This window comes from Astyanax mexicanus, chromosome 18 (genome assembly GCF_023375975.1).
Source record: "Astyanax mexicanus isolate ESR-SI-001 chromosome 18, AstMex3_surface, whole genome shotgun sequence".
Taxonomy (NCBI): Eukaryota; Metazoa; Chordata; class Actinopteri; order Characiformes; family Acestrorhamphidae; genus Astyanax; species Astyanax mexicanus.
In genome coordinates, this window is record NC_064425.1 from 13,283,845 (window position 1) to 13,298,686 (window position 14,842).

General features: G+C 39.4%; 2 protein-coding genes across 3 annotated transcripts; both read right to left on the bottom strand.

The window, feature by feature from the left end:
- Positions 1–1,042: 1,042 nt before the first annotated feature.
- Positions 1,043–5,601, bottom strand: dynll2a (dynein, light chain, LC8-type 2a). The gene is made up of 3 exons (XM_007248631.4): positions 5,330–5,601; positions 3,548–3,683; positions 1,043–2,348 (listed from the first exon to the last, which is right to left on the bottom strand). The coding sequence occupies exons 2-3, from the start codon at positions 3,677–3,679 to the stop codon at positions 2,211–2,213; spliced, it is 270 nt and encodes an 89-aa protein (XP_007248693.1). The 5' UTR covers positions 3,680–3,683; positions 5,330–5,601; the 3' UTR covers positions 1,043–2,210.
- Positions 5,602–8,331: 2,730 nt separating this feature from the next.
- Positions 8,332–13,444, bottom strand: srsf1a (serine and arginine rich splicing factor 1a). 2 transcript variants are annotated; one of them, XM_007248632.4, is made up of 5 exons: positions 13,293–13,444; positions 12,976–13,168; positions 11,169–11,368; positions 10,185–10,357; positions 8,332–9,951 (listed from the first exon to the last, which is right to left on the bottom strand). In XM_007248632.4, exons 2-5 carry the CDS (start codon positions 13,164–13,166, stop codon positions 9,757–9,759), a joined length of 759 nt encoding a protein of 252 aa, XP_007248694.1. In that variant the 5' UTR covers positions 13,167–13,168; positions 13,293–13,444; the 3' UTR covers positions 8,332–9,756. The 2 variants fall into 2 exon arrangements, with proteins under 2 accessions (XP_007248694.1, XP_007248695.1); XM_007248633.4 differs by having other exon boundaries at positions 12,976–13,185; positions 13,293–13,424.
- Positions 13,445–14,842: the final 1,398 nt, after the last annotated feature.

Sequence of the window (14,842 nt, forward strand, 5' to 3'; positions counted from 1 at the left end):
TTCGCGCAGGCGACGGTAAGTGGTTGATCTGGAGACGTCAGCGCCGGTCTGCTTGTTCCACAAGTCGGTGAGCTCGGAAGTGGACTTGAACCGGTTGCTGACTGCGATCTTTCTCAGCTGCTTGTTGTCGCGAGCAGAAGTTTTTCGGACGCTGGAACAGTTGGTGCGCTTGCTGCAGTTTTTCTTGAGAGCTTTGCAGACGGAAGACTGGCTGATGCCGAGCTGCTCAGCAATTTTAGTTTGGGTCAAGCCTTGTTGGCGAAGGGCTTGAATTTGAGCCACTATTCCGGTTGAGAGGTTGCGCTGCTTACCCATGATTGATTTTACAACTTAGAAATTCTACTCAACCCTGATTTTATACTGCACAGTGAACACTCTTCACAGAAAACAAAAATTCGAGCATTTATTCTAATTCAATGAAACGGTTTCTCCATTATTCTAATTCAATAAAACAACAGTGTCACAGTTAAATGGCCTAAATGGGCCTTTTGGAAAGCTCAGCTGAGCAATTTTTTTTCCAGGTAACGAGTTCTGTGATTAGTCTAACGAGTAGGCCAGGTGCGGTGAACACCTGATTTGCTTTCTGCACAAAAAATGCATTCAAAGAATTTCATGATTGCACTATTTCAAATTATTCTAATTCGTTGACCAGCACCTGTAAGATTAATTGGTATTTTTGGCAGTATACCAAGTCCTGCTGTAAAATGAAATCCGCAGATGGCATGTCTCTCCAAACCATCACTGATTGTAGAAACTTTACACTAGACCTCAGTCAGTTTGGACTGTGTGTCTCTCCACTCTTCCTCCAGACTCTGCTCCTTTGATTTACAAATGAAATGCTAAATTTACTGATGGTCAGTGATGGTTTGGAGAGATATGTCATCTGCTGGTGTTGATCCACTGTGTTATATCAAGCCTAAAGTCAGTGCAGTGCTTTTCTGGAAAATCTTACAGCACTTCATGCTTCCCTCTGCTGACAACTTTCATGGAGTTCACTGCCAATAATATCATCAAAAAGAAGAAAAGAACAAACCAGACCGAGTTTTGCATTAAATGTACATTTTAATGGCTGAGCAACATGGCCTTTTTGTCATGGGCAGTACCTGAGAGGGTACAAAGAAATGTATGAGTGCAAGTGTTGTCTAACAGGCCTAAGAACCAGGAACTAGGAACCACAGAAGGGGGGGAAGAATAGCCAGTTACAGACAGACAGACAGCCTATGAAGGCCTACAATCCATGCTGATGATCTATACACTTCTACAATCAATAGGCCTAGCCAGAAAGGGAGGAAGACAGTGGAGGGAGGAGGAGCCGGGGAAATATTGTGCAGTCGTCTTGAAGTCCCTTTACATTCACAGTACGAATAAGACAAAAACAAACCAAAGCATTAAAAATATACTTTACATCATTGATTTTTAATCATTCTGATATCTTACAGTATTCTCTAGTAGACATTCTTCTGCTCATGTCACAGTGGACATCCAGTAAGACATTTATTTCAAACTGAAGAAACAACAAAAAAATTAAGTTTTACAAAATAATAATCCTTCATTTATTTGTGCATAAATCACCCATCTCCCCATCAGACAACAGACAACTTCCTTCTCCTAATAAATGCCACAAAAAAAGTTTAGGACATTCATCTGAGGTTAGATAAAGATGGTAAGACCTAGAGTCTTTATTAATTCACTAGCATATACAAGATTTATATTCATTGTTCCCCCACCTCCGCCATGGTACAGACATGACTCACGGAGTTCAATAGAACCACACAGGCTATACGGCAGCGCGATTACTTAAAGAAAATACATCTCTCTCAAGAAAAATAGAAGTGCTAATGCAGTTTTCATAGCTTTGCTTCTTTATTCAATCAAAAGCTCACACCTGGCTCCACAGCTCCTGTGCTTGAACAAACCTCGTCAGGACCACAAACTCAAGAACTCTCCTGATTAACACGGCGCACGTAACGAAAAAGCAACTGAACCGCAAAATACGTAACACAGTCGGTATGGTACACGGTCCATGCAGTTATGCACAGTCAGCATAGGCATGGTACGGTCTGGTCTGGTCTCGTTTAACATCGGTAGCGTGTAAGTAAGTAGATACGACATCGGCCACTAGTGCATCTCGGTCCATGTTGGAGGAAAACAAAGAAAGAAAAAACAAACAAAAAAGAAAGAAAGAAAGAAAGAAAGATTGACTCAGAGCTTCAGCCAGATTTGAACAAGAGTATGGCCACCTGGCCCAGGTAGAAGTAGATGAAGTGCTTCGTCTCGTGGGTGACGTAACTGCCGAAGTTCCTGCCCACAATGCAGTGCCAAGTTGGGTTGTACTTCTTGTCAAACTCCTGCAATCAATGGAAGGAAACAAAAATAAAGTGCTTTTACTGGCAACATTCCTATCCATCCATCCATCCATCCATCCATCCATCTATGTAAGCCTAGTTTTGAGGACACAGCATTTTAAAAAGAGATCTTTCATTGGAAGAATAAATAGAGTCTAAAAGTTCAACAAAAGGACTGTCCAATAGAAATGTATCTTAGCTCTTTTCCTATTGGACAGGCTTGGCTAGATCTGTCATGATCATTTTTGTGGACAATATATTGTCTCAGAAATTATTGTGATAAATAATATAATTTTAATGATTGACAACTGTAGACAATAGAACCCCATACAAAGCAATTATACTCTTATAAAGACAACCTTTTAATTAATCAGATTAATTAAATTGGGAAATATAGTTAGCTAAACTTACTCTGTATTTATTGTACAATTAGTCGTTAATGTGATTGTGACAGGCCTCAACACAATTATTAAAATTCTACCCAAACCATATTTAAGAGAATATAATATTAATATAAAATATATTAGTGGGTCTCACAAAAACATAAAACAAAAAAGCACCCTGCTTCCCATGTATTGCAAATTTCAAATAGTCCTAAACTAATCACTTTTACACCAACACAGTGCACTGTATTGAGTCAGAGTGCATGACTTCCAACTGAACATTTTTCAAAGACATGCCAAAAGTTATGGGACACACATGAGTTTGTGGGATTTATGGATTTATATGAATTAAATGTATCAAGTTCTTTTTTTTTTTTTTTTACCAAGTCACAATCACAATCATACCCAGTCACTGTGGTGTCTATTGTGGGTGATAACTTATATAATAATTAGTGGTGTCAATCGATAAAACAATTTAATCTGAATAATTCCAAAAATATTCAGTGATTAACTGTGATTAATTGCACTTGTTCTTCTTAAGGCGCAGATTTTTATAGTGGATATTTCAATGTAAATAAAAATAATGATATTTATATTAGTGGTGTCATTTAAAATACTGCAAGCAGTGAACGCAGCACAGACCACGCTCAGTGTAAACAGCATGAAGCAGTGCTCACCACACAGCTCAACTTATACAGGTGTAGGCATTCCCCAGCCATGAGGTAACACCTCATAATAAATTCACAAACTGCTATCCTATGACTTTTGCCAGGTCAGTGTAGTGCACCGTTTCAGAGTAGATGATTTTAGTAGGCCTACCTTTTTGATGTACGCTGCGATGTCCTTCTCTATGTTGTACTTCTCCATTGCCTGTGTTGCACAGTCGACTGCGTCCTGCTGCATGTCCTCAGACATGTCAGCGTTCTTGATCACAGCTTTTCTGTCAGTCATGGTGCTTAAAAAGCAAACAGAAATACAGGGAGGTTAAGACCACTGATTTAAACTTACAACAAAAGCAGAAGAGCCGAAAAAAGCAGCCTTCACTGCTACTGTAACAGCTACTGATACTGCCAGACTAGGTGCTTAACAGAGGGCCCTTTCATACGAAGGTTTTAGGTTCTTCTCACAGAGCCAGGCAAACCTCCCTAAAAGGACCTGGATTGTTAGGGTAATTCTGTGACATCAGATAGGCCAAACTGAGAATTAAGTAAGCCCTTAATGGGTCGCTCAGCTCGGTTCTTTCACATGGCTCAAGCTCTAGCCTTGGCGTTTCATCTGAACCTAAAAATAATAGAAACAATCAACGGTTTCAGTTTGATATCTGGTGGACACCAATTGTATTGGTGTCAATTGGTTAACAGAAGTGGAATTTCTGTTTTAATAAACCCTAGTAAGTTTATATTGCATAACGGAGGCTCACAATATTACAGGTAGCTTCTGCAAAATGATTCCAGGGAGGTAATCTAAAATCGCAGAAACGAAAAGGAAAACGATATCAGAATACCCCAGCAAGTAATGGGTAAGGGGTTTTTGTCCTTAATGGCATTTTTCCCCTTACATTACTTTTATTCTTTAACTACTAAAGAGTAAACAGCTTGTTATCTGTAGAAGTATTTTAAACCCTAGTATCTATACTTCTACCTACAGAGCAATGAATGGAGAGACATTTGACACATTTGCTTTTGACTCACTTTGTATACCCACTAGATGGTTTTCAAATGACATCTAGAAAGGCTCTACAAGCTTAATCAACCTAACCAAGCTGGATAACTGGTTTGACCATTATTGACCAAGTAGAGGATTTTGGTCTTCCTGGATGACAAGCATGGCCAAGCATGGTCAAACCAGCCATTAAGCTTGGTTCAGATGATCATGCTTGTAGACCAGCAATTAGCTAAAGCATCAAACTCAAAACATATGGACTGTTCAACCTGATTGACCAACTTGATAAGCCCATGCTGATTTCATCAAGGTGGCCTTACACAATTTCTTGTATGGCAACCTACTAGCTAATTACCATCTACAATAAAGCCTAGGAGGTATCTAACTACAGTTGTAGTAGTGGTGTAAATGACGTTGATGCACAGGCTGCAGAAATGTAACTGCTGCAGCCATTTAAGGTGGATTTGAAACGTATAAGGAAAAAAGCCAACGTGAGCCCTTTAACTGAGTGTATCTACTTTTGTAACTGGCTGGCTAATAGTGCTACCCTTCAGTACATACCTTAATCAGTACAAAGCACGTTTGCAACGTCACAGCTCTGCACTTCCTCTGCAATGTTGGGATGTTTTGATGAAGCTGTGGAGAAACCTGAGATGCCTTCAGCTAAATGAACCAAATGGACTAGCTAAAGAACTGCTTGAACAGCAGCAGCTGTGATTGGATGGTAGAAAGAGCATGCAAGCCCACAGCCTTTAAACAAAGATTTTTTCCGGATTCACATGGATGGGTCTCAAAGTCTTTCCAACTCTAGCTAACCCAACACCCAGTATTACCTACTCTACCCTACAATTTCTCTCTCAGGTGTCCACCAGCAGCCATTCAAACCAGCCTGAGCATCTATCTGCTAGCTACACAGTCTCACAGTGGAGGTACACTCACCTTCAGCAGGTTAGCTATCAGTTAGTTAATGTAATATCAGCCAGGTGTTGCTGATGCAGCTGCAACAGATCGAGCTCTGGAGATGAAAATCCTTCTTCTTCTTCTCCTGCTGCTGTTGTTGAGATAAGGGCTCTCCTGAAGACCAACTCAAAGCGCTGAATCCCTCGCCCTCTACAGCAGTGTCCGCCACGCCGCTCTTCATTGGCTGGAGATCAGGCTCTGCCTCCACTGCAGGCATTTTCCTCTTGCGCCGCTCTGCCCGCATCTTATTTCAACCCACAATGCATCTTTGACCGGGAGAGCGGGGGAAACGCGATACCTGCCCGGTGTAGAGCCCGCAGGAGCAGCTCCACACTGCAGACAACCCACAACCGCCCTCAGAGCCGCTTACAGACCCCCCATTTAAACAGATACTTATACTACCCATTTATAATAAACAGAAAATCCAGAACGAAGTTTTTACACATTATAATGTAATACATTTTAGAATAAACACATTTGAGCTGCCATTTTGTTTTGAAATACGAGTTCATTATTTTGAGATGCTACCTCATTGTTTTGAGATGCCGTCTCGTTATTTTGAGATACTACCTCATTGTTTTCAGATGCTATAATTTTTTGAGATACATCACTGTTTTCAGAGGCTCTCATTATTTTGTTTTTAGATGCTATGATTATTTTGAGGTATTACCTCTTTGTCTTGAAATACTCTCTCATTGTTTTGAGATATTACCTTATTGTTTCGAGGTGCCATCTTATTGTTTTTCGGAGACTCTCTCATTATGTTGGGATACTACCTCATTGTTTTCAGATGCCATATCAGTTTTGAGATGCTGTCATTAGTTGGAGACACTATCATTATTTTGAGATGTTATTCTGATATGCTACAGGTGCTGGTCAACGAATTAGAATAATTTGAAATAATGCAATCATGAAATTCTTTGAATGCATTTTTTGTGCAGAAAGCAAATCAGGTGTTCACCGCACCTGTCCTACTCGTTAGACTAATCACAGAACTCGTTACCTGGATTTGCTCAGCTGAGCTTTCCAAAAGGCCCATTTAGGCCATTTAACTGTGACACTGTTGTTTTATTGAGTTAGAATAATGGAGAAACCGTTTCATTGAATTAGAATAATTTTTATTATAATTACAATCATCACTTTCACAGTATTTTGTGGCTGCCCCCTTGGCTTGTATGACTGCCTGAAGTCTCCGCAGCATCGATTTGACCAGCTTGTCGCAAGTTTCCGCACTCACAGCTTCCCAGGCAGTGGCGATGTTCTGCTTCAGTTGGTCCAGCGTAGTAGGCTTTCTGTCGCGAATTTTCCGCTTGACGATGGCCCAAAGGTTTTCAATGACATTGAGGTCAGGCGAGTTGGCCGGCCATGCCAAAACTTCAAGCTGTTTTTTAGTGAACCAATCTTTGGTCGACTTTGCCGCATGAGCCGGTGCAAGATCCTGTTGAAATATGAAGTCTTCTTCGCCGAACTGTTCCTCAACAGTCGGAATCAGGAACGTTTCCAGAACATCTTGATATACGGCAGCATTGACAGTCTTCTTGAGGAAGCAGTTTCCCTACACCTCGAGCGGACATGCATCCCCAGACCATAACACTCTGGGGAAACTTGACGGATCTTTTCACGCACTCGTGGTTGTAGGTTTCGCCACCACGACGCCAGACACGAGGACCTTGGTCACCGAAGGAGATGCAGAAGCGTGATTCGTCACTGAAGACCACTTTCTGCCAGTCTTCAGCAGTCCACTCGCCGTGTTCTTTGGCCCACTTCAGCCGTTTCTCCATTTGGCTTGAATTTGAGCCACTATTCCGGTTGAGAGGTCGCGCTGCTTACCCATGATTGATTTTACAACTTAGAAATTCTACTCAACCCTGACTTTATACTGCACAGTGAACACTCTTCACAGAAAACAAAAATTCAAGCATTTATTCTAATTCAATCAAACGGTTTCTCCATTATTCTAATTCAATAAAACAACAGTGTCACAGTTAAGTGGCCTAAATGGGCCTTTTGGAAAGCTCAGCTGAGCAAATTTTTTTCCAGGTAACGAGTTCTGTGATTAGTCTAACGAGTAGGACAGGTGCGGTGAACACCTGATTTGCTTTCTGCACAAAAAATGCATTCAAAGAATTTCATGATTGCACTATTTCAAATTATTCTAATTCGTTGACCAGCACCTGTATATCTGTTTTGAGAGGCTGTTATTATTTTGAGGCACCATCTTTGTTTTGAAATACTATTTATTCTGAGATGTTCATAGTTTAGGGATGCTCTTATTGTTTTGAGATCGTGTCATAATTTCATTATCTTAAGATGCTCTCTAATTGTTAAGAGATGCTCTCATTATTTTGAGATGCTATTTTACTATTTTGAAATGCTAATGCTCTATTAAAAATATTGAGAGAATCTCATTTACATCTCAAAATAATTAATAAATGTCCCCAATTGGTAAGTAATGAGTTTTTTTTACTAGAATATATATAAACATGCATATATAAAACATATATATATTTACCTTTTATTAATAGACTGTAGGCTGTTGCATAATTGTTCAGTATTATTGACTTGAGCTTGACTATTGTGTGTATACAGCAAAATAACCAATAGTCCATAAAGATATTTAGAAATGTGGCACAGTTTGTCTTGAAAAAAAAATATACTGATTTGTTTCACAATACATTTCTCAAATGCTAAACAAGGTTGGTCCTACTGCTCAGCTTTATGATAAACTTCTCTTAAACCATTGCTCATTTGTAAAATGTAAAAAGTTGCTAAGTTAGACTGGCTAAGAAACACATTACTGAACTTATTTAAAAATATTTAATACATTTAGTATTGTTTGTATTTTAAGATTAAAACCACCATACTACCACAGCACCACAGGGTGCTTTTGCTCAGATTATGAAAATGCATCAAATTGATGCAAATAAGAACTGAAGGGACTAGATATACAGCAGTCTTCAATTATGACAGGAGTCACTCGATTTTTAGTAACGTATTTTTATTGAGGCAACTGTTTACTAAAAAAATAACCAAATAAAAAGCTAGTGATGTAAAAGCATCTGACCGCCCCCACCAAGGGGGCAGTGAGAATCTAAAATCGCCTGAGTTTTACCCCTAATCCCAAGTTTTCCCCCTCAAATTTACCAGACTGCTCCTGTTGATTCCATCCCAAAAGATTGCTCCAGCATCTGTTCCTCCAATGTGAGTGAAAATATCAAAATGGCCAAAATGTTGGTAAAAGTTCCAAATGGGAGGAAAAAAAAAGGGGGGGGGGGGGGGGGCCTCTTTCCTTTTTTTCGTAAAACTTGAAACTGCTTGATCTTAATTCCTATGATCCTGGAGAATTTGATCCTGCTCCATGTATCCAGCATTCCCTATTCTATCTTCATTATGAACTGATCCCAATGAGCCGGCATCCACTGAGCCTCTCCTCCAATCCAAACCTTAATACCAGCAAAAATCAAGAAAGAGGTGAGAGTTAGAAACACTTTTGGTTTGAAAAAACTTTGTATAATACATGCATATGGCATTCTAGTGTAGATTAGGAAAAACGATCCTGGTTTACTATTATTAGAAATCCATGCTCCACATCTACCATCAGAGGCTGTCCAGACCTTAAGTGCGTACACCTCCAGCCTGCAGCCCGACTTGCTACAAAGGCAATCTGTATAGCAGGTACAAGAATAGAGAACATAATATCTGGACTGTAAACACAGCTACAAGTGCTTCACTTGCCTACTTCTACACTGACTTAGGAGGAGGACTAAAGAAGGTGTAATGCCACTTTAAGAAAGTTGCTGGTAAAGACGTGTTATTATAACTAATACTCATGGAGGACCTCTCGCTTTACACACTTAAACCTGCAACTTGACACAACTGGATTCAGGAATCCTTTATTACAAAAAGCATCAGTTGATCCTTCTCGTCAGAACGACTATAGGAAGACAAAAGGGTAAAATACATTTCTTGTGAACCCACTCTCATGAAAGACAGTACATGACATTTACAAAAATATCCAGATGCTTTATGCAACCTTTGTTTGGTCAATGAGAGTTCCATTTCATACTCAAAAAAAGGGAACAAAGAAAAAGGTGAGAAGGGAAGGGTGTGAGCAGTCCATTAAAAACACATTATTAAAAGAATAAAGATGGGTTTGGGGGGAGGGGGAGTGGGGTTGGGGTGGATGATGAGAAAGGTGAGAGGAGTGAGAAGTGGGTGTGGAGGACAGACAATGCTTAGAAGACCAACTGTCAGGAAAATGAGGGCGAAAAACTAAAACTAGTACAAGATGAGATGTTTTTTAAAAAAATGGGTGGAAAAAAACAATCAAAAAAACAAAAATAGAGGGGGAGGTCATCAGGAAACAAAAACAAAAAAGCACCACATAGGTGGTGACAGCAGAAGGCTTAGGACCGAGAGCGAGAGCGGCTGTGGCGAGGAGAGTACTGAGGAGACCCTCGGCCACGCCGCGGCGAGTAGCTGCGGCTACGGTTGTTGCTTCTACTGCGACTCCGGCTGCGACTGCGGCTCCTGGACCTTGATCTTCCATAGCTTGGGCTGCGTGGACCATCCATTTTCACTCGAATGTATGCAGTTTCCCCCTGATGGACACAAAAACTTTCCACTGAGCATTTGGCACAACAAACAGGCTTACGTCTAATACTTACCCATTATATACGCTCAACTTTTATTACTGTAAAATTTATGCCAGCTCATGGGCTCAAAAAAACATCAACGAACACCCCCACAAACCATTACTCATCGCTTACCTCAACGAAAAATCCAAAGCTAAGGCATGTACATCCAAAAGTCCTAATAAATATCTCAAACTTACCTCGTGTGAGCGGAACTTAGTGTTATCCAGCTTTCGAACAGCGTAGGTCATGTCTTCTTTGCGCACAAACTCCACCACACCAGTTCCATCTCGGAAAACGTCAGCATAACATACATCACCTGCTTCACGCATGTGATCCTTCAGATCCTGCCAGCTGCCGCTTGGTGGTAGGCCTGTATGCAACAACAGGCCCATTACTTATAGAGCATAGTATATTCATACACAGATGCCATCATTAATTTGAGATACTAAATCGGTATAGAACTGCTAAGCTGTTATTTTGATATGAACTCTCATTACTTTTATTTTGAGATACCAAGTCGTTATTTTAGGGTGATCTAATTTTGAGGTGCTAGGTAGTTATTTTAACATACTAGGTTGTGATATTGATACACTTTCGATACAATTTGACACCATCACATTATTTTGAGAAGCTCTCTGAGATACAATGACAATATTTTGAGATACTATCATTTACATCTCAAAATGACATCTCCAATTGGTAAATGAGAATTTCTTCTATTATATAAAGATTACTTCTTATTGGGAAAAAATGGGTGAAATGATAATGCTTGAACAGTAGTATGTAGATTAAAAAAAAAACAACAACAACAAGATTGTATGCTAAAGACTGTATATGCATGTACACGTCAGTCAAACATCTCCAGTTAGTCAGACTGAAAGTTGACTGCGGTGTGAAACATAATATGCAAATCTGCTCACTGCAAATCACACATTACAGGTGTTTCAGTTTTAGTGAGAGGTTTGGGTTGTTGAACACACTCTTGGAAAGAGAGAGAGGTTTCCCCCTGTTATGTAATGTGGCTCAAAACTTCACAGGCCATCTTCTACAGTGGCTTGAATTCCTGAAATCTACTGGTCTAAAATGAATCTTGGGTGCAATCACACTTAAATTATTTTGTGGCTCGGTCTCATACAGACATAAGCCTATTAGAGTACAGCTTGTATGAAGTAGGAGATTACCTGAAACAATTACTCTGTATTCAGAACGTCTGGATGGAGGTCCATATCTGCCCCTTGGTGCTCCACCAGCTCCACCACCGCCACCGCCGCCACCAAAACCTCCTCGCCCCATTCCACGGCCGCTTCTCGGGAATTCCACTCGAAGTCTGTACCCATCGTAATCATAGCCGTCCCGTGCATACACAGCATCCTCTGCATCTCTGAAAAACAACAGATTAACTGAAGTTTTGAAAACAATTAACACCCCTAAAATAGTAAATATCATTAGTAAATGACTGGAGAGGGATTTAGTCTTATTTAGTCTTCAAATAAACAAACTTCACAATTAAACAATATGGGGTTCTATCCATCTTCATACACACTTAAATTCAGTAGAAATTAATTTTGTGACCACCGAGATGAGTGATCATAGAGGGTGCCATTTCTCAGTTTCTGTTAAATTGTACCTTACGCAGCTACGCAGACGTGAGTCTCATTTCACTGCCTCCAGCTCGCCCAACCATAAGAAACTAGTGTATTCCCCAGTCATCTATTAGACTCTCTGAAAATGCAGAGCAGTCACATATTGACAGCATATATAAATGGCAACCCCTATGACAAGGCCACTCTGTCCACTCCAATCATTAATGCTCTTTTAAACTGGTTGGATTTTAAATGTATATAAAAACAAAGAAACCAAAATAAACTTAAAAACATCTGTGACACTTCCTTCCACATGTTTCTTACATAAAACCCAAGGAAGGAAGGAAGAAGAACGGAGATAAGGTGAGAGGTGGTTGAATACCTTATCTAGCATTAGCTTGCCAATTTAACTTCTGCGTCCATAGTTTAATCGCGCTCTGCTGTATAGCACACTCACTGAATTTTCACTTTTACGATAAAAGTCAATGTAAAAGCCAATCTTAGCAGCTTCATGCTGGGGCAGAGATCACAAGGGGCATTTTTTTAAATATTATTTTTAACATTAGTTGCAGCCCAAGTGCAAACTGAAACTAAAACTGCGTGGTAAATAAAAATAGCGAAAAACAAATATTGGTGTTATCAGTGCTTAAAAGACAACTGACAGGCTAAAAGTGCATTACACTACAATGTGTGTGTAAAATACTGCTAAATTAAAATAACCTGCAAACCCAGAGAGACAGCTAGATAGGTAGGGGTAACGCTACATAACCTGCAAAACCAAGGTAGTTAGACTGCAAAACCCAGATACAGATAGATACATTAATCTACAAAACCAAGACAGGTAGGTAAGTTAGATACACAGATGAATAGCTGGATAGATAGCTACATCGATAGATAGGTAACACAATAATAACCTGCAAAACAGATCGATAGAGAGAGCTCCATTAACCTGCAAAACCCAAAAGGCTAGATGGAGCTACATTTACCTGCAAAACCCAGATAGATAAAGGGTTAGATACGTTTAAACACATATCTTAAATAGATGCATGTATCTAAACGAGATAGATATCTCAGCTTACCTTTAGAATAATAACGTTAATTTTAAGTTCTGAAAAGCTCACTAGTTAGCAAAGTTAGCATGAAGTTAGCCAGCTTGCTATGTTAGCTAACTAGCAGCCAGCGGCACAAAGCTTAATGTAAGTTACCTAGTAAACACACAAACAAAACAATCCCCTCAAAATGTAAAATACGCAGAAAAAATATTAAACTGAACTACTAAAATTTAATCCGCGCAAACCGCCGAGAACGCAAGCGCGGGTTTAGTCGTTTAGCGCTAGTTTATTCAGCACCACGCTAGCCTGGCCTACAGGCGCAGTGGATTAGCTTTAGCATTAGCATTAGCTACCTGGGGTCCTCGAACTCGACAAAGGCAAAGGGCGGTCCGCCTCTCCGGTTCTTCAGGTCGATATCCCGGATCGCCCCGTACTTATAGAACACGTCCTCCACGTCCTTCGTGCGGATATCGGGCGGGAGGTTCCCCACGTAAATCCGGCAGTCGTTGCTGCCAGCCGGGCCTCGGATCACACCGCCAGACATCCCTGCACAACAGCAGCAGCTTCAGCACAAACAAACAGCAAATACTGCAGATTAAACAACCCGCACGCCCCGCCAATAAACACACCATAAAACTGCACACTACAGACTATTAAACACAGCACTCACCTCCCGAAATAAAGCGCTTAAACCCGCTGTATTCTTCAAACTTCTGTCCTTAAGCCTCCAACACTCACTCACACACAGCAGCAGCGGGGTAACGTGGTCTGCGCCGCCTTTTCACTTCCTCCCCAGATACCGCGCTTCGGTAGTGCGGAGGGATACGGCCGCACGCCGCGCTGTTCATTAAAACTGCGTTAAATGCGCGGCCCAGGAGAACAGGACGAGGCACCGCCTTCTTCCGCCACACGAAATAGTGCGCGAAAAATACATAACAAACAAAGGTATATGGAATATAGTCCTTCTTCCATGTATTCAAATACCTAAAACAATATATTTAAACAAACAAACATATTTAACATAAACACATTTTATGGAAGCCCATTCCAGCCGCTAATTAGTATTGGCAAATAGTAAGGCTCTCTTGTCTTATAAATGTCTATATCTGTGATCTTGTTGTAATGTAAGTTTTTATTATTTATAATTTTATGTAGTTGTACTTTAGTCAGCTATCACTTTATTAATATGTAATTTTGCTGTATTTTTCGGAAAAATATTTCAATCCTCTTTATGTTATGAACATGCAGTACTGACAACAAAAACATCTTGACTAATTATAAGATATTATATTATGAGATACTAGGTCTGGGGGTATTATCTCATAATTATGATTTAGTATCTCATAATTATGACTTAGCGATGGAAAAAGTTGGTTTTATCATCATGATCCTTAAAAGATATTATACAACCAAAAAACGTATGTTAATGCACTCTTATTGTTAATACACACATGAACAAATGAATGCAGGCTTTTAACATTTAAACATTTGCTATATATAACATTGCAATACAATCCATTATAATCATACACTTGCTGAAATGTCTGTAATTTTAAAGTGTATGTGTAAAGTTCTGATTTACCTAATTCATTTGTATTTACTACACAGTCCTTTTGTGTGTAACTAAATAGACTCTGCATAATGTCAGCATAAACATGTCTGCATAATGAAGTCATTGAGATGCAAAATAAGTAATTGAGAGTAGTTTGGTGTGAAATGCTCTGTTGTAAAGAATGAAACTCAGATGTGTTACAGTTATGGTGATAGGGTGATAGGAAGCAGGAGTTGTGGTGTCTTAAACTAAACAATAGACATTTTATTTACTATCAAAACAATCAAGAGCTTTATGCTTCATAAAATAGAGATACGTGTGGTGCTATTTTGGAAAATGTGTTTACCCGTGCTTTTCAAACTGTTTAACATAATGTATTTTGCATATGTTTAGTACTTTAGTGTTGATTTATTTCTTGTATTTTAATTCGTAATCATTTTAATTGAAGTTTTCAATTTCATCTTTATAATTTTTTTTACTGTATTTTCTTTGTGTTCTTAGTCTTCATTACTTTTTATTCTTTTAATTATTAATAATGGTTAATATTGTCTTGTGTATTTTTTTTTTTACTTTGTTCTGTATTATGTATTTTTACGTAAAGTATTAAATACCTTGGTCTTTTAGTCTCTGTTGGCCAGCAGTGGCATATTATTCTATAGGCATGGACA